Below are 19,641 nucleotides of genomic sequence, written 5' to 3' on the forward strand. Positions count from 1 at the left end.
GAAAAGTTTGGTCGACCCAGGTAGGTTGCTCCAGGGTGGGAAAAATCCACCCCCCGGAGCCATGCAATTAAGCCAACCTAACCCCCGCTGTGGAGGAATGGCCTAGCTACTGCCTCTTGCGGGGGCGGAGCCGATGGGAGACCCCCTCCCGTCGCCGTAGGGGGTGTCGACGCTGAAGCACAACCGCAGCGCTGTCGCTGCGCCGCTGCAGCATTTCAAGTGTAGACGCTCCCTTAGTGGAGCAGCGCGGGCGGCCAGCGGGGAGAAACAGTCCGAGCAGCTGCTGTACCACGCCGGGCTGGCAAGGGTGTGCCACTGCAGTCATCTGGTTGGGGAACGCCAGCAAATCCATGCGCCTTGCCTGGCCAGTCGCACACCATGGGAATGAGCTGGTGCTTGCAGACCAACTTGGGCTGGAAATTCGTCAGCATAAATCACTAGTGGCCAAGCTGGATCGCTCTGTGAACAGAAACAAAGGCTAAATCCTGGGAGGATTCACTCTTCGCTAATGGAGAGGCCACTTTAGCTCAAGTGGCAGGAAGGCAGGTGCTCTGGGAGCTGGTGGATTGGAGATCTATCCCAACAGTGCTGTGGAGCGCCCGTAGCTATCGTGAAATCCTAGCTGTTCACGGCTCCATTACAACACAAATCCCATCTACTACAGCATTGCTCCAAATTGCTGAGCCTTGGGTCCTTTGCTTTCTAGCTGGCAGGTCTGGTGCATGTGTCTGAGAGATCAGCAGATGGTGCTGTTACATCACAGGAGAAGGAAAAGCTCTGAAGCTGAATGGCCACTGGTGGTATGTGGGGAACTCCTGCGTGTTACGTTTTCATGCTGGGGAGCAAACTTGGGTGAGGAAAAAGGGATTTTTCTTTTTCTCTAGTGAGGATGCGTCAAATTCCTAATGCAGAACTGCTAGGAAGAGCTGGGGGGAATAGAGCATACAGGAAAGCCTGATAGTATGCCAGCTCTTGTAGTTTTATCGTGAGTCTCAATATTCAGTATCTTCAAAGCTCCAGCTCCTGGAGTCACGTGAGTGTCTGTTTTCATGTGAAAAGAGCAGCGAGTTTCTAACTCTAGGGGCCACATTTTTTTTCAAGCTTTTATCTGTGACCACAAAAGGCTCAGATGCAGAAGGTCAGTAAATAAAGAGCCCAACCGTGATTTGCTTTTACAATCTCCTGGCTCGCAGGCAGGTCTCATGGTTTTTGGAGGGACCTGACTCCTGATTTATTTTTTAATGCTTGGGATTGGCAGTGCTGAGTATTGAATAGAGATAAATCTGGTGGAAGTTCCTAGGCATGGAATGCAGCTCTGTAGGAGTGTCTCCTCCCCTGACCTTCTACAACGCAATGAAGAATACGATCCTCCTATAGGTTTATTTGACTCCTCCCATAGCAACATTGGAATGGTCAGATTGGTTCAGACCAAGGGCCCATGCTGTCCAATAGCTTCTCCCCAGATGTTTCAGAATTAAAAACTCTCCCCACAGGCAGTTACGGGATTTTGGGGGGACAGATTATGGTGGGGGAGGAAGAAATGTAGTTAGAGATTGGTTCATGCCTTGAAGTGGGAGGGTTTGTAACCTTTCCAAAGCTGATACTTTAAAATGCTTTATAACTCAGCCTGTTCTCATGTAAAGGCCCAGGCCTTTCTGAACCCTGTTAGCCAGTGGAACTCATTGCCACAAGGTATAATTGAGACCACGAGCTAACTGTGTCTTGTCCGAGGTCTAGCTTTCCTTTTAGCAGCTTTGAGTTCGCCACCTGCCAGCTTCATTGACTGTCCCCTTGTTCTTGTATTGTTTGGGGAGGGTTATTGACCTCCCTCTCTCTAGCTGTTCTTCATTTTGTAGACTGCTATTATCTGTTTCCTATAGAAGAGAGCAATGGCATACGATGGTTTAGGAAGCCTATAAAAAGGCCATCTTAGAAATAGTACAGATCCCTTCTGCAGGGTTAGGAGTCCGTAGCTGTGCGGAGGCTGTTGGAGAACTGAGACTCCTCGGCCAACATCCTGGCAATAAGGCTCATACAAAGTAAAAACCCTTAGTCCGCAAAAATGAAACATGCCCCAGACTTGCATCTGTGCCCACCCAGACACTGTGCTGGCCTCAGCGAAGCTGCAGAGTATCAGTCTAGCTGAGCTGCCGCTCTGGCCACGCGAGAAGCGAGACCAGCTAGCTCCAGGGGCCGCTCGCCCCCCTGTCATGGCTTGCTGTGGTCAGGAGCCAGTGAGGACAGGTTCCCAGGGCTGACCCCGCAGGAGGTGCCGCGGCACAGGGCTGAGAGTCGTGTGCTGCTTGCTTCCCATTCCCTCTCTGGTGCGGCTGCTTTCAGGCTGCAGTCTGAGGCTCTTAGTTCCAGATGTCAGTTTCCCTGCGTAAACCCCACATTTAAGTAATTGCCAATTAAATTATTTTTAAAAAAAAAAAAGTAAAATCCAATTCTCTGTTGCGGCTCCAGCGGAACAGATGTCAGCTCCGCGCCGTTTCTGTGCAGCAACATCTGTCAGAGAGAAGGGGACTCTCTCTCCCTGTGTATAGGCAACACCTGCCTGCTCCATGGCTGGTGGCTTCCCAGTCCTGGAAGGGGCACATTACACTGCAGGAGGGGAACTTGCAGGTGGGGGCTGAATCTGGTTGCTGCTGAAGGTTTTATCCAGACTCCTCCCATGCAGGGGCTGGTTGGTTTGCCCGTGGGGTGGAAATTCTGGACCGATTTCTACTAACCCGTTGATGTTTTATACGTGCTGTCCTGCTTCTCTGTCTTAGCTTGGCCACCATGGGTATGTGGGTCTGGCTTCCCATCCCCCCCTTGAAACCATGGGGGCCAGGGGAGTAGGGCTGCTTGGAGCTGGCTGCAGCTGCAACATCTGGATGAGAATTATTCCCTAGTTTGAGGGTGTCTGACCTGTTCTGGTTTAGGCTCGTCTCTAGTTTGGAGAGGCAGATGGCAGAGGGCCCCTCTCCTCTCCGTGCTGGCTGGGCACTGGTGGCTGACATGCTTAGCGGAAGCCCCCTCATGTGTTGCTGGCGTTTCATCCAGATCTTTAACTTTTGGCTTTAAGGTCGCCCAGGACAGCGGCTGGCTCAGGGTTTGTGGAGCCTTTCGCTACCTCTGAGCCCATGAGCCAGAGCGGCGGCGACGGGAAAGTTTTGGTCACTATCTGAGGGCTGCTCGGTGGCCTGTGTGACACGAGCTTGGTGGGTCAGTCTGGTTTCTAGCGAGCGGGCGTCTCCAGCAGAAGCCGTGAGTGCAGCTGGCGTTTGCGCGCCGCTTTGCAGAGAGCCCAGGGACTGCCTGGCTCATGTGGACAAGCTTCCCCCCCCGAGGGCGGGGGGCCCCAGGCTCCAAGGCTTGTCGGTCTGGCCCCCCTGGTTTGGGATGATCCCCCTCCACCACCATCTCCGCTGTCAGCATTGCCCTGGAGTTGGCGCCTGCTATAAATCTCGGTGTAGTGCTCGGCGTCGGTGTCTCTGCAGAGAGACCTGCCCCGGTCTCTTGTTAAAGCCCAGAGCCTTGGCTGTTGCATGGAGAGGGTCAGCGGAACGTGTGGGGAATCTTTGCGAACCTGGAGGGGGTTGCCTGGCCTGCAGCCCTCTCTCCCCCCACTCCTGTTGCTGTATCTCCACCTGCGCCGATCCCAGCCCCTGCTTCGCCCTGCAGTGCGCGCCATCTGGCCAGGCTCTGGCACAGGGCACGAGACCGAGTCTAGCCAGGCTCACTGGGGTTGTAGCCTGGAGGTCCAGGGTCAACTGTTCCTTCCCTGTGGGGCAGGGACAGGCCCCAAACCATTGGCCCGTGAGTCTGGGACTAGCACGCTCAGGGGTGGGAGATGGCAAAGGGTCAGTGCGGCTAGGTCCGACCTTCCCACATGTGGCCAAAGCCACCACAAGGACAGAAAATGCTTAGTCTGTATTCGCAAAACCTGACTCCGCGAGAGCCTTGTGCTCAGGGTAGAGAACAGCAAGGGTGCAGCAAAGTGTGTGTGTGTCTGTGTGTATCTGTCCGTCCGTCCCCGGATCTGTCCCGCTATAGTGGAGGCCGTGTGTAGCACCATGTTTGTAGTACCCCGTACTATTTAGCTGCTAAGATAAGTTCTCACACCTTCTTGTCGAACTGTCTCAAATGGGCCATCTTGATTATGACTACAAAAGTTTTTTTTCTCCTGCTGCTAATAGCTCATCTTAATTAATTAGCCTCTTAGAGTTGTTAGGGCACCTCCCACCTTTTCACGTTCTCTGTATGCGTGTGTATCTATCTTCTCATTATATGTTCCATTCTATGCAGCCGATGAAGGGGGCTGTAGCCCGCAAAAGCTTCTGCTCAAATACATTTGTTAGTCTGTAAGGTGCCCCAAGTCCTCCTGTTCTATCCAGTGGCTCCTACGCCCAGGGCAGGGCCTCGCCCCAGTCAGTGCCCCATTCTGCTCTGCTCTCTACTCAGCCCTGTGCTGGGGATGACATGGGTCCTGGCAACTGCAGGTCGCTCCTATCCGATGGGGGAGATGGCTGTGTGTCCTAGTGGTCACAGCGAATGACGGGACAGGGTTCTAAGCGAGGGGGGAGTTTTGCTGGCACATGCTTGGCAAGTGGTCCAGCCCTCTCAGGGCACCAGGAGAGCTTTCTGCTCTGCACCGATCACGGAAGGAGCGCGGATGTGGCAGGGCTGCAGGCAGGATAACCGCTCCGAGCACTAAGCAAGCCGGAGCCTGACGCCAGCCATGGAGCAGCGCTGTCCGCCCTCACGTCCAGCAGCCTGTCCTAGTTCAGAGCCTCGGCCCAGCGCTGCAACGGCCTGGCCGAGTTCCCGCTTTCCCACAGCGAGACCAAGAGCAGATCGGGCTGGGCCCCTCCACTCCATCCCTTCCCCGGGGCGGCCTGGTAGGACTGAGGTGGAAGGGGCAGCTTTGTAATTTAGAGTCCTTGATGCTGGCAGCCTCTGGAGATGACTACCCCCTGTGCCCCCTGTTGGCAGTGTAAATCCTTGGGTGGAACTCTGCCAGAGGATGTTGTGAAGACCAAGACTATAATAGGGGTCAAAAAAGAACTAGATAAGTTCATGGATAGGTCCATCAATGGCTATTAGCCAGGATCGGCAGGAATGGGGTCCCTGGCCCCTGTTTGCCAGGAGCTGGGAGTGGGCGACAGGGGATGGATCACTTGATGATTCCCTGTTCTGTTCATTCCCGCTGGGGCACCTAGCACTGGCCCCTGTCAGAAGACAGGATACTGGGGTAGATGGACCCTTGGTCTGACCCAGTATTGCTGTTCTTATTGGGGAGGGGAGGTAGCTTCCAGCTATGGCTCCCCCCACCCCCAGATCTCTCCCTTTGGGAATGGGCAGGCACCAGTGGGCCCAGCTGGAGCAGCTTTCATAGGTGGTTTCGGATCGATGAGAACGTTCAAGCGCCGCAGAAGGGGAGTCCATGCCTTCGCCCAGGCCCCGCCGTGCTGCAGCCTGCGTGAGCAGAGACCTGTGCCTGTGGCACCCCTCGCCTTCCCCTGTCTCCTGTCAGAAAGAGGGGGGAAGGCAGCTGCTCTGGCTATGAAATCTGTATCTCCCCTCCCCATGAGCCACCCCCTCGTCCCTCTCTCTGAGTGGTGCTGCTGGCCAAGCGTAGGTCCCACCGTCTGCCTCGCTCCTGCCCCAGATCCACCCAAAAGGCAGCAAACACGCTGAGCTCTCCCTGCGTTCGTGCCCAACCTGTGCGAGGGGCTGGAACCGTCCACCCCGCTGCTTCAGTGTGTTCATCTGGGTACAAAGTCATTACGCAGGAAAACCCCCTGGTCTCAGGAGCAGCCTCACGCTGCGCACCCCCTGGTGCGGCTGTTAATTAGGAGAGGCCTTCATTAGCGCACTCGTTCTGCTCCCAGCATGCAAGCCAGCTTGGCTTTCCAGGGCTTGGGGGCCCCACCCCGGTGCCCCCTCCCCGGCGTGCTCCCACTCTCCCGTCCCCAGTGCCAGGTTCCAAACGCTCTTTACTTCCAGGCGCTGCTCAGCAGGAAGCAAGCTGGGTCCTGCCAAGTGTTAAATGAAATCATTAAAACCCCCAGTCTCCTCCCCCTCCCCTGCTTTTTATCCTAATGCTGGTAATTAGCCTGTAAAACCACATGAGGGGGTGCTGGGTGGGGGAGCTGCTGTTAACTCTTTAAACGGGTTCCCCAGAGGATGCTGCAACTGGCGCCATAGCCATGGGGTGCGGTCAAATACCAATTACCCACTGCCAAACTGGATTAGAGAGAGTGCAGCCAGGCAGGGAGTGGGCACCAGGCAGCTTTGGGAGCTGGGCTGCTGCTTTCTGCAGGGCCTCTGGCTCTGCCTCCGAGGGAGGAGATTGGCAGCTGTCAGTCAGACTCCAAAGTGCCATTGATATCTGAGTCTCTGCTGAGGTCATTCTGGCCAGGGAGAAGAGGGCGGGGGGGGGGGGGAATGGGGCTTGGCCACCTCCCAAATAAACCACTACCCTAAGGGGATTGTGGCAGGACGGGTGCCCCACAGGGACCCGCGGAGCCTGTCAATCCCCCTCCCCCAGTATAGATATGATTCATGGATGGGATGGGGATGCTGCATCATGGAGCCTTGAGGTGAACACAGAGCTGCGTGCCTGGATGGGGGAGGGTCCTGTATGGCGCCCATTGCCACTGGATCTGAGCACCCCTGGAGGATCCCTCTCCCATGGGAATCTGGCCTGGTGCAGAGGAGCCCATGCTGAAGTGTCTAGGGGCTGGTTCTACCATCCTCAGCTGTGAAAGGCCACTTTACTTTGGCCAACTGTGGCATTAAAACCATTCCTCTTCCCTCCCCATGCACGCTGGGGGCTCCCCAGACATGCCGTTCCTGGGGAAAGGGGGCTATCCCTGCCCCCCAGCCGTTGGCAGCCACACAACCTCTTGATCAGGCCAGTGAGAACGTCAATGTTTAATTATCTGTCCCTGTCCTGCCTTGGGGCCATCACATCAGAAAGCTTGGAGACAGGAGTAGGTGGCAAATACCGCTCATCCCCACACCTTCTTCCCCACCCCACAGGCCGGTGTGGATTGTAAAGGGCAGGCCTCATCCCACGCCTTGGCCGTGGCACATCTCCTGTAGGCACTGGGACGCAGCTGTGGCCACCACAGAGCCAGGAGAAGTTCCTGGCCCCTGCAGAGCCCGAGTCACAGAAGCAGGAGAATAAGACATGGGCAGTTCCACCCCTACCCTGTTTCTGGCCCATTGGCAGCAGCTGTTAAATCCTTGCTGGGAGTGCTTAGAAATAAACCCATTAGCGGCGCCGGGCTTTAAAAGGGCCAGTGACCACACAGAGGCCTTAATGAATTAAACACGCCGGTTTAGAAAGCTGGGGGAGGGGAGGGGAAGCACTCCAATGCTAATATTTTGTTCTCCATAATGAACCAGTGGCAGCTGTGCCTGATGGCATTACATTGGCCCTGCCATCACCCCGCTTCAGTGGGGTTTGAGTTCTCCCAGGGCAGCCGCAGCAGCGGGTGGGAGCTCTCTAGCTACTTGTGAAGCAGGGAGACTCTCTGAGTCTTCGCTGGGGGCTGGAACCAGGGTGGGGAAGGTCACTTGGCACGGGGCACAGGTGAAAGATGCAACCCCTTTGGGGGGGGATTTTGAGGGAGATCACACGAGGCAGGTGGATGGATACCATGGGGACAGGCACTGTGAGTCTTGGGGATGTGGGGGTACATGAGGCAGGTGGCTGGATACCATGATGACGGGCACCGTGGGTATTGGGGATGTGGGGGTACGAGGCAGGTGGCTGGATACCATGATGACGGGCACCGTGGGTATTGGGGATGTGGGGGTACGAGGCAGGTGGCTGGATACCACAGTGAGGGGGACTGGGGATGAGGAGGGGAGGGTGCGTGAAGCAGGTGGCTGGATACCATGGTGACGGGCACCGTGGGTATTGGGGATGTGGGGGTACGAGGCAGGTGGCTGGATACCACAGTGAGGGTGACTGGGGATGAGGAGGGGAGGGTGCGTGAAGCAGGTGGCTGGATACCATGGTGATGGGCACCGTGGGTATTGGGGATGTGGGGATACGTGAGGCAGGTGGATGGATACCATGGTGACAGGTGCTGTGAGGGTTGGGGATGGGTGTGTGACAGGTGGCTGGATACCATGGTGAGGGGCACTGTGGGTATTGGGGATGTGGGGGGTGCGTGAGGCAGGTGGCTGGATACCACGGGGACAGGCATCATGTAAGATTAGCCTGGAACGATGCAGCGGAGGGGAACATCTGCGTGGCAGTTTAAGAACGGCGGTGGGTGTGTGTGTGTATCCTGCTCCCCCTGGGATTGCCTTTTTGGGACCTTTCATCCTGGCTCCTTCTCATTGGGTTCTGCCCACTGAAACTGGGGGTGTTCCCTGGGCTGAAATACCCTTCAGCTCTTCCCTTCGGGGAGGGCTGGGGCGGAGCAGCCCACACCTCTCCCCACCCCTCTGAGTTTACAATGGTCCCATTTGGGTGGCTGGCCCTCTCCTGACATGCGAATGGTTAGGGCCCTTTCATTGCTGGAGGGGCGAGGTCGGGGGGAAGAGACCAAGGCCAGAGTGAGCAGCTGCTGCATTGTGTCTCAGCGGGTCCCAAGTGTGCCCTTTTGATTCCTCGCTTCTAAACAGCCCTCAGCCTAACGCTGTGCTGCTGTCCCCATCCCAGCTCATTCCCTGCCGGCCGCTAGATACCAGTGGGGCTAACTGGCCTACCGCTGCCAGGATGCCCTGCAGCCTCCTCCCAAGAGTCTGATGCTGGCTGGGAGTAGAGCAGGAGCAGTCTATGGGGGCGATCTCGCACTGTGACCTCACAAAGTGTGTCAGGAGGATGGGGGTTCTCGCCCCTGCTCCCAAAGTCTGGGGCAGGAGGGGCTTAGGAGTCCCCATAATCCTAGCGAGCCTCCGCTCCTAGGGGGATGCACTGATCCGTTGCAAACTGTCCTCGCCGTGGTAGTCTCAGATCCTTCCTGCAGCTGCTCTGGGGGGCGGGTTTGGGAGTGTGTGTGTGAAGGATAGCAAAGTTTTCAGCGTTCTCCCTCGCCCAGGCTGCAGGAAGCCAATTCTTGATGGGGGACGGGGAGGGGCGCTCAGCTCCCATCCCCGTCCCTTAGCTGCAAATGGCGGTTCAGAGATTGGAAAGCTCTGTGCAGCATCTGGGCTGCCTGGCAGGATCTCCCTGACTGTTTTTCTGCAGCAGGACCCCAAGCTAACGGCTCGGAATATGACAGAGCAATATTACTTGTTTATGAGCTTTTTTGTCTTTCATTTCTGCTCATCTTTTCTGCTCGGTCCCCCCTACGCTCGGGTGTTGGAGCGGGAGGAGCATAATGGAAAACTCCAAGTGCAGGTTCTAGGGAAGACCGGCAGAGGGGGCTGGGCAGGGAGATCGCTTTTCCTCGAGAGCGCATCCTTGATACGAAAGGATCCCGTAATTTATGAATGACTGTATCTGTGTCTGCGCAGAAATGCAGCCACCTCTGGGTGGAGGGCAGCAGCAAAGGGGATGGGTGACCAGCACTGGAATGGGTTACCTAGGGAGGTGATGGAATCTCTTTCCTTAGAGGTTTTTAAGGTCAGGCTTGACAAAGCCCTGGGTGGGATGATTTAGTTGGGGATTGGTCCTGCTTTGAGCAGGAGTTGGACTAGATACCTCCTGAGGTCCCTTCCAACCCTGAGATTCTATGATTCACACAGCGACTGGGAACTGAGGATGAGACTTTGGCTTGTACACAGAGGGAAACTCTGACACATACACAATGGGATGTGTAACCACTCTAGAGCCTGCTAGGGCTTGGTTTGTAAGGTCTCCTCGGCAAGACCTGCGTGGGGTCTACTGCATTAATTCACCCTCCCCCCACCAAGGAGGAAGCGCTGAACTCAGGTGCTGGGATTGGAACCTGCGCTTCCAGGGAGCTAAAGTGGCTCTGGTGTGGTTCTTCCCCCAAAAGTGGCCCCCGAAAGGCTTGCGGGGACAGAGCCCTTGGAAATCTCGGAAGAAAGGAAGGAATGTGGTGTGCCTGATGTGCCTATGGAAACATGCAAAGAAGGCTATGCAAAGGGCTTGCTTGCTGCTTAAACTGTTTGTATTTGCAGCCAAGCCTTTGGATTTAGCCTGGCGGATTGGCCTCTGCAATCCGAGGTGTGCTGACAGCATGGGAGACAGCCTCCTCGGGAGGCAGGTGGCGGTGATTGCTGCTTGCATCCCAGAACATACACTGCACTCCTGTGCCCCTTCCCCGCTGGGCTCTCACAGGCCTTTCAGTATTAATGCTCCCAGTCATGCGATCGCCCCTGGGCAGAGTGGAAGGCCCGTTCTCTCCCCACTTTGCAGAGGTTGGACTTGCCTGAAATTACAGCGGGAGCCTGGAGCAGGGCTGGGGTAGGACCCAGGAGCCCGGTGTGTTTAACTACCAGCTTTGAGAAGTGCTTGGGTTAAAATCTGGGTCCCCAAGATCTCCCAGGGTGGGGTGCCTAGAGTCAAGGGTCACGGACCTGAGCTGGGCAGAGAATTAAAGCACTAGAAAGGCCTTAATGCTTCTGAAGCACACTTGGTGGGGGGCAGGGGGGTGCTAGGGGGACCAGACAGCACATGTGAAAAATTGGGTCAGGGTGGGGGGGTAATAGGTTCCTATATAAGAAAAAGCCCCCAAAATTGGGAGTGTCCCTATAAAATTGGGACATCTGGTCCCCCTAAGGGGACCAGAGGGAATAGGAGAGGCAGGGCACTGGACTCGACCCCGTCCCTCAGGCCAGAGCGCGCGTGGCAAGGCAGAGCAGGTGGCAAAGGCTCCCCTTACGCTGTCTGGAGTGAGTTGAGGGGGTGGGTCTCAGCCCAGTTGTCGGGACACAGGTGCCCCTGTAACCCCGGCCTCCTTTGGGAGCAGGCTCTTGGCTGCTGCTCTCCACGCAGGGAGGGGACTGGTTCCCAGCCGGCTCGTTTCCCATCTCGCTCACTGTCCTTGGCGCACTTTCGTTCCAAGGGGCGTCCTGCTGGGAGCTCTGCTGGGTCCCTGGAGCCTTCCCATGGCCCTGCCGGGTACCTGCCGTTGGGATTGGTGCCCAGCGTGCGCTGAGGCAGCAGGATCGATCCCTGCCTTAGGGGGCCGGGCAGAGGGACGCAGCTAATCCCGTTGGCCTTTTGCTGGGGGTTTGTCCTTACTGCTGGGAGCCGGGATGGAGGGGCCGTGCAGTGTGCAGCTCAGCTCTTCCGCGTCGCAGCATCGGGGGGCTAGGGCTGAGGCCTGGCCCTGAGCACACGGGAGGAGCAGCCACCAGGGGAGAAGCGGGGAGACCTTGGTCTCCTGTCCCCAGCACAGCTGAATCCTGGAAGCCGCTGAGCCGACTAGGGTTGGTCTGTGGGTTTAAGGCAGTTGCTGAGCTGCTCACAGCTGTAGCTTAACTTTCTCTGCCTGCCTCCTCCCTGACCTCCAGGCCGGGGTGTGTGCCACCTGCAGGGAGCTGCTTAGTCTCCTCTGGCTGGGCACTGAAGAGGAGGGGGGTTGGAATCTGCTCGTTCTTGTGCATGACAGGTGTGGCCCTCGCCCCGGATAAACCGCCCAGGTGACCAGGGGGTCAGCCCTGGAGAGGCAGGCTGGAGTTGGAGGACGACGCACCGCCTCCCTTTCAGGCTGGTGGGAGGCGGAAGTTCTGGTGATAACCGGCCAGGCGTCTCCGCAGAGGAAGCGTGGGGCTCAGGCGCCCCCTCGTTCCCGGTCTCTGCCAAGGCTGCTCCACTAAAAATAGCCCTGCCTTCGGGACGGCCTCCCGAGTGAAGATCTGGCGGGGGGTCGTGGACGGCTCAGCTGGGGCAGCGTTGCTCCCTCATGGAGCGGGCCATGGCAGAGGCTGGCAGCTGCAGAGGAGAAGCTGTCTGGTTTCCCTGGCTGCGACAGCTGCCTGATGGAAAGCAAATCAAGCTGGAGATGCCGGAACGTATTTCAGAAGCTGCCTTTGCAGAGGCCTCCATGTCTGACAACAGCCAGCTCTTCCTCCCTGCCCCCCCCAGCGCTTTGTATCTGCAATAAGCACCCCCCCCCCGTGCACACCTCCCCCAGCGCAATCAGCGTGGGATCCAGGATAAGCAGACGGCAATTGCCAGCGTGGCAGGGGGTATCTCCGTATCTCTCCCATCCTCCCTGCGTGGAGCCTGAAGCGCAGAACATCTCCCGCGTCGGCAGAGCGTCAGCTGAGCCGTGGCATGAGGACAGAGCGCTGCCACCTGAACCCAGGTGCCTGTGTTCACGGCTGCCTCCTGCCTCCCCAGCGGCGTTACAAAGGGTCAGAGCCCCGGGGCGCCATCCCTGTGTGGGGTGACTCCCCCGCACCCCCAAGGATCTGTTTCAGCCTGACGAGAAGCTTCGCGGGCTGGAATTAGCACTGCGGCAGGTCCCGGCGCTCTGGACACATGGTATCGATGGTGGCAGAGAGTGTGCGTAATACCAGCGCCGTGCCGCTGCTGCCCTCCGCCAGGGGCTGGCGCTCGACTTGACGGGCGCCGTGTTGCCAAGGGAGGGTGAAGTCAATGGGAGCCGGTTCATTGACTTCAACGGGCATCGGCTCGGCCCCACTGCATCTGGCCTGCGTCGTTTTTAGGGGACATGCCTCTTTTGTGGGCCTCGGCCAAAGCTGGGGCCGTCTTGCTCCGGGGCCTGGGGACTCTCTTCTTTCCCTTCTGCTCCTGTCCCTGGCACTTCACCGATGGCATCGGGCTCTTGGTCCCGACTCCCCTCTGGCCCAAAGCCCAGCTTGTCCCCGGGCTGCTTTCCGGTGTCTAATGTGTCAGGACTGTGCTTGGTGCTGGCGCTCAGGCCATGACAGCTCTGTCAGCGTCCTGCCAAGGGGCGGGGGCGACACGGAGGTGCATGACCATCCCCGGAGGCACAGCTGCTTGCTGGCTCAGGACGCCCGCTAGCCAGTCTGCGGAAGTGTCACTCTCTGTCTCCTCTGCTGCCCCCCGCCCTCTCAGTCCACCATGCCTGCCAGGACCCCGGGTGCTTGCTCTGGCTCTCATCTCCAACCCCCCCAACTTAGCGGGCCTGATCCCGAGCGCACTGGCCACCGTGGGGGAGCCTCATTTGCTTTTTGCAGGGCTTGGGATCGGGCTCCGAATTCCTCAGCGCTAGTCTAGCTGTGAGCTGAGGCCAGGGCGTGGAGCGTTGGCCGTACCCCGCTCTTTGCCAGAAATCTCCCTCGGTGGGGCCCAACGGGGCTGGTGCTTTTATTCATACCGCGTGAACCCTCGCAGGGGCAGCCGGTCTGTTCTGCTAGTGCTCTTGTGTCTTGAAAGCTTCCCTCCTCGGGGGTCTCAGGCCAGGAAGGGGGAGCGGGGCCCCTCCCCTCCCCACACAGCGGGGGAGGCTTCCCGTTCCCCACACCCCTCCAGCGGGATTGGAGGGGGCGAAGGGGGCAGGAGCACGCTGCTCAGGGGGAGGCATAATGAGTTTTGACAGTGCAGTCTCCGCCCCTCTCCACATCTTTAGTGCTCGAATGGAAAGCTGCGGGGGGGGGGGGGGGGTCTGCTTTTCATGCTCTCGGGAGGAGAGACAGAAGTGAGCGGAATATCCCAGCAGCTCCTGGCCGATCCCGGCTCAGCCCCACATTTCCGAGGAGCGCGGAGCTGCGCACAGGTGGCTGTGTCTCCGGAGCCATGCAGGGGGGAGGAAAGCAGCCGAGCTGAGGTGCAAAGGGCCCCTCCCTGTTTCCCTTTGTGCTCTCGCCTGCGAAGAACTCCCCCGAGGAGCCAGGGCAGAGAATTCCCCCAAGCCTCCTCGCCTTTGTTTGAGTTGGCCTCTCTCCGCGCTGGCTGGCTGCTGGTCCTGGAGCCAGCTTTCCTTCCCCGCCTCCCTTCTCGGTTCCCTGCACCGGTCTCCTGTTCGGTGGCGGTTTGACGGTGTTGCGAAGGGACGCTGGGCATTCGCCGGAGCTTTCCCAGGGACGCCCCGCAAGCTTGCCCTGAGGAATCGCAATGGGGGTGCGTGGAGTCAGTGCAAAGCCCGGGATGGCGAGGGGCACTGAACAATAACACGCTCCCTGCCTTCTCCCCCTCCGCCCCACCCATCAACCCCAGCGAGGAGCAAGTTGGGTGCGTGGAGCACGAGGGAGGTGGTAACACAGTTGCTTTTTGTTTGGGGCTGTGCGAGCGAGAGCCCCGGGCTCTGGAATTAGGTCTCTAAGCTCCGCTCCTTCCCACCCAAGCTGCCGCCGCCGCCGGTGGCTCAGTCACGGTTCGGGTGTGCGTCCCTTGATGCCTGGCTCAGCGAGGAATCGGGATCTCTCCTGGCAGGACGGGCATGTCCGAGCAGCGTGAGGAGGGCAGCTGGCCCGTCCCGGCTGGCGTGGTTGTGTCAGGTGGCTGTGCTCTCTGCAGGCAGGCTCTGAGAGCAGGTGGTGCGGGAAGGAGGGGAAGCGAAGCCTGGGCCCCAGCTCGGCGGAGGGGTGCGAAGGAGCTGGCCGCTGCAGGGGCGGAGGAGGAGAGCCGCTCGCCAGATGCCGGAGCTGAGCGGGGATGGACTTTGGCATCGCTTTGAAGAGGGGAGTGTGGCAAGAGAGCTGCCCCGGGCTGGAACGTGGGCAAACTGCTAGTTTAAGCCCCCTGTGTTTGGCCAGCAGGTCTCAGCTTGGGGGGGCAGAGACTGGCACACGTGGGTCCGTCTAGGGTTTACAGTCAGACACATGGACCAAAGGAGCTCAGCAGCGAGACCCATCCAGCACCTGAACTTGGGCACTAACGGGGCAGCCGCATCCATCTGGAGCAGCCACACCTCTGCTGAAATAGGGACCTTTCTTCTGTACGGAGGTGCCCTGCTTGTGTGTCCGTGACAAGTTCTCCCCCTTCTGGGGGCAGGTCCCTGTCTCTAGAACCAGCGCTCCCGCAGCTGGGCGGGTGACCTAGTGAGACGTCCGGAATTTCTTCCCCTAGCGGGTTGGAGCTCAGAAGCTGGGAGGTCTTTGATCCTCTGTGTCCCTGGGAGTTGTTTGCTTTGTTTGTTAATGTTGATCCTCGGGTCCCCACCTGCAACCTCTGGCTCCAAGGGGATTTGTGAAGCTGAGACGGGGCGAGGCTTTCCGGAGTTTTACCTGACTGGCCCCTCGGGCTCCAGATCAGGCCCTGGGTCCTAACACCTGCGGCGCTGCGCAGGCCGTAGGGATGGAGTGTGTGGCTGTAAACTCTTCCTCCTGCAAGTGAGCCGAGCCCGCCCCGTCCGTACGTGCCAGCCGGAGGATGGGAATCCCTGGGAAAACGTAGCTCCCTGCAGCTCCGGAAGAGGAAGGGGGCTCTCCTGCACCCCTGCTGGGTCCCCTCTGCCTCGGATGTGCCAGCGGAAGGCTGGGCCCGTGCCAGCAGCGGCATGACGGCCTGCCAGTACCCCATGGCGCCCGGCACCTTGGAGCGGGACCGGATGTACCAGCACAAGGTCTCCCTGGTGGTGCGCTATTTCATGATCCCCTGCAACATCTGCCTCATCCTCCTGGCCACCTCCACCCTGGGGTTTGCTGTGCTGCTTTTCCTCAATAACTGTAGGTGTCCCTGGGCATTGAGGTTCCATGGTGGGATGGGGAGGAGGAGGGGAGATGTGGGGGGGCTGCATTTCCTCCTGCCTGGGTCCCTTCAGTCCAGGCACAGGAGAAACTGTCTGGACAGCTGTTAGAAGGGAGGAGAGAGGCAGCTACAGCGATCTGCGGTTCTGCCAGGGCTGTGTGTGAAGGGAGGTGTGGTCTGAGCACAGGGCTGGGAGCCAGGAGCTTCTGTGAGCTCCAGACCCCATGACTGCCTCTGCCACTGGCTGGCCTTGGGCAAGACACTTAATCCCCTGCTCTCCATCACCCTCTCTCTGCTGTTCCGTGCATGTCGTTGGGATGGGCTGTGCCTGATGGGCAGTGACTCCAGGATCCCTGTTCTCTTCCCTGTCCCTCCTCGAGAGGTCAGCCAGAGTCAGTGTGAGCACAAGGAGGCGTAGAGCCAGCAGGACCAGCGCTCGCCTGGGCGCTGGTCCTGCTGGCTCTGGGCAGTGAGTGGCTGAGGTGGTGACTGACATGAGAGTCTGGGCTAGTAGCACAAACAGGCCACTCCGTCATTCTGCCAAGTCCACTCAGAGCGTCTCTCGGCACAGGTGTCTAACACCCCCTGCCAGTATCTCCTTGGTACCAGGCTTGGTTACACAGTGCGGGGAGGAGAAATCCATCAGGCTGCAGCTTTCCTCTGAAGCCTTCAGAGCAAACGTTCCTCTGCCGTACCCTTGGCCAGGGTCTCAAACGCTTGCTGCAAGAGCACGTGGGAGATGGGGAGGCCGGGAAATCGTCTGGAAATGCTGCCTCCTCCCACCGGAGTGCGGTTAGGGCACTGTGACAGCAGCTAAAAAGCAGCGTTGTACGGAGCAGGGTCCAGACAGTGTTTCTAGTGCTACCGCTGGCCCGGAAGGATGGTCTGGTGGCTACGGCACTGGATTGGCCCTCGGGAGACCCAGGGTCAATTTTTACCTCTGCCTTAGTCTCGCTTTCTGACCTTGGGCAAGTTACTTGTGAAAGATGTGGGTAACTAGATTGCTCCACCATAATTCGGGAGCTGGAGGTGAAGATGTTTTCTATGGGGAAATACGATAGGCAGGGACGAAGGGAGCAGGCCCCTGAGCTAGCAAAACGCACGTTGGAGAAGCCCCCTCCGTCCATCAGGTTCCGATTTATTTTCAGGCGAGGGCTTGTAACTTACTAGGCTTCTCTCCCCATGGCTCGGTTCATAATTGTGTAGGATCCTTCAGTCCCTAGATCCTTTCAGTCGCATGGTCTGCATCTTGCATCTCCCTACGGCCCAGGCTATCCATTTGTCGTACTATTTCCCCTATCACCACCACCACCCTGCCACGCCTCCTTCTTGCATGCGCGGCTGTTGCTCTCAAAATCGTGTTGCTGATCAACTTGAATGCCTTGATGAATTGGCGTCTTGGGAGGCTCTTGGGCGATAGGTAATAAATAGTTTGATTTGCATCCCAGCTGAGCAGGGTGGCCTTGATGACATGACACGTAATTGCCCAAGGCAGCAAGAAATAATCTCCCCGAACTGTGGGAAGACTTTGCCAGAGCCAGGTTTGACATGCAGCCCCAGTCCGCAATGCCTTCTCCTGGTTAGTAGGTGTCGCCGGGCAAAGAGGGCCGGCTTTGTAGGAAACTCTCTGAATCATCAGGTCTGAACCCAAATGAGCCTTGTGAAAATGTTTGGGGATCCGCCGATCAACAGCAAAGCCAGAACTCCTGGATTCTCCTCCTGATTACAACTGGCTTGCTCTGTCACCTGGGGGCAGTCACTTAACCTCTCTGGGCCTACCTCCCAAGGGGCAGATGTGAGGCTTCAGCTTTGAGGTCCTTGGGTGAAGGACCCTAGAGAAGTTTTGAATACCATCCTCTAACCATGGACAGTGCTTTGTGGAGAGGGGGGAGGGTTGTGCCAGTGCTGGAGGAGTCACTGATCTCCCCTGTGTTTGTTTCTTTGCAGACAAGCCCGGTAACTATTTCCCCCCGCCGCCGCCAACGCCGCAGGATGGTAAGTACAGGATCGCTTCCTGATGTATGATTTTTCTGCACTTCTGATACACTTGAAAGCAAATCACTTGAGCCTCTTCTGCTTCCTCCAGCTGCCTCGTGGAGAAGCGCCTCCCTGACCCAGTGATCTATTTCTCAGCCTGACTCACTTCTCTTTCTCCCCTGAGCTAAATCGCTGGTTCACACATGCACGCTCCCTCCCTTCTCTCTTGCAGCCTGAGCCGGCTGGGCCCCCCTGCCCCCCACCATTTCTCTGCCTGCCTAAGAGGGAGCAGAGTGGCATTGTCTGCTCTCATTTCTGGAAATACGCAACACCGTGTGGCTCCTTTTCTCTGACACCCGTTCCTGAGAAAAGGCGGCACAAACCCATCTAGAACGGCCGCGGGCAGATCTTTTAAACCTGCTCTGCTTGCAAAACCCAGCTAGGCCATTTAGTCTGATGGGCTGGAGGGGACCAGAGGTGGGATCTTACTCAGTTTATAGGGGAAGAAGTACTGGTGACTAATTCCATGGCCATAATGCAGTTGTCCCCAAGGTGCGCTGGGCATTGGTACCGTGTGGCAAAGTCACACACAGAGCTGAGTGGCTGGTTTGCAGACAAGTAAGAGGCGGTGGGGGAGGAGGTGTCCTGGGCACAGGGTGCAGAGACTTCCAGGCAAGATGGCCAGGGAAAGCCCCTTTTCAGGGTGGTGATGTGTTAGTGTGCAGGAGGAACCGGGGGGAGCAGTTCTCCTCCTCGTGATCTCTTTTGTCTCATCAGTGCAAGTTCTGAGGCTTCGGAAAGGAACAACCCAAGACCTTGCCCAAGAAGCAGAATAATCTAAGCTATTGGTTTAACATCTTTACAGAAATCCTTTTTTCTCAAGTCTTTGCTGGCAAAAGGCCCAGAGACTGAAGGCCTCTGCTTAACCACAGCATGGGTAGCAACTGTACAAGCTTCCCTCCTGCTCCCCTGGCTACCCCGCCAATGTGCCACAAACCTTGGCCCATTGCCCCTCCCATCCCCTGTGCAGGGGTGGCTCTAGGCATTTTGCCGCCCCAAGCACGGCAGGCAGGCTGCCTTCGGCGGCTTGCCTGCGGAGGGTCTGCTGGTCCCGCGGCTTTGGGGGACCTCCCGCAGGCATGCCGCGGGACCAGCGGACCCTCCGCAGGCAGGGGCGGCTCTAGGCACCAGCGGGCCAAGCGCCCGCTTGGGGCGGCATCCTGGGGAGGGCGGTATTTGGCCCCGGTGGAGCTCCCGCCGGCATGCCTGCGGCAGGTCCACCGGAGCCCGGGACCAGCGGACCTGCCGCAGTCATGCCTGCGGCGGGTCCCGTCTTCCCGCGGCTCCGGTTGAGCTCCCGCAGGCATGACTGCGGCAGGTCCGCGCGGCCCGGGCTCCGGTGGACCGGCCGCCGGCATGCCGGCGGGAGCTCAACCGGAGCCAAATACCGCCCTCCCCAGGATGCCGGAGCCGCGGGAAGAGGGGACCCGCCGCGGGACTGGGGAAGGGCGGCGCAGCGCTCCGCGCTGCTTGGGGCAGCCTACTTTGTAGAGCCGCCCCTGTCCGCAGGCATGCCGCCGAAGGCAGCCTGCCTGCCGCCCTCGCGGTGACCGGCAGAGCGCCCCCAGTGGCTTGCCGCCCCAAGCATGCGCTTGGCGTGCTGGGGCCTGGAGCCGCCCCTGCCCCCGCGTAGGCATGGGTAACAGGCAGGCAGTGCTTCCCTGAAACTGGGAAAGGGTTAAGTGGGTTCTGCAGACTCACTGAGGCAGACGGCTCATTGCCTCTTCTGGATATAAGAGGTGGGAGGTGCTTTTGGAGAGAGAGGGGACATAGGGTGTGGGCTGAACAGTCCAGAAAGGAGGAACCTTTGAAGCAGCCAAGCCTAGGGTGAAGGTTTGAGCTGTTCTTTAACTTTGTTGGTAAAGCCACATCCCTAGGACATACAGACCAGTTTGGGAAAGGCTCCAGGTCTTGGAGACACTGGGGAAGTTGTCACACCATGGCCCATCCCGTCTTTGAGCTCTCTGCTGGTACTGCTGTACTAACACTGCACAAAAGCTGTCAGGCTCTGACTGCAGCTGGCACAGCCCTTTGAGTATCCTCCTGGCATGAGAGGCAAA

The 19,641-nt window shown here is 58.4% G+C and overlaps 1 protein-coding gene across 6 annotated transcripts in view; it reads left to right on the forward strand.

The window, feature by feature from the left end:
* Positions 1-19,641, forward strand: part of AGRN (agrin) — a 244,154-nt gene that overhangs the window by 122,321 nt on the left and 102,192 nt on the right. For 5 of the 6 annotated variants that reach the window (XM_039509023.1, XM_039509025.1, XM_039509026.1 and 2 more), the window contains one exon: positions 17,492-17,539. The exons of the other annotated variant lie outside the window; for it this stretch is intronic. In XM_039509023.1, the coding sequence (XP_039364957.1) occupies positions 17,492-17,539 (48 nt within the window). The remainder of the gene's footprint in view (positions 1-17,491; positions 17,540-19,641) is intronic. 6 annotated transcript variants of the gene reach the window in all.

This window comes from Mauremys reevesii, linkage group 21, assembly GCF_016161935.1.
Source record: "Mauremys reevesii isolate NIE-2019 linkage group 21, ASM1616193v1, whole genome shotgun sequence".
Classification (NCBI taxonomy): domain Eukaryota; kingdom Metazoa; phylum Chordata; order Testudines; family Geoemydidae; genus Mauremys; species Mauremys reevesii.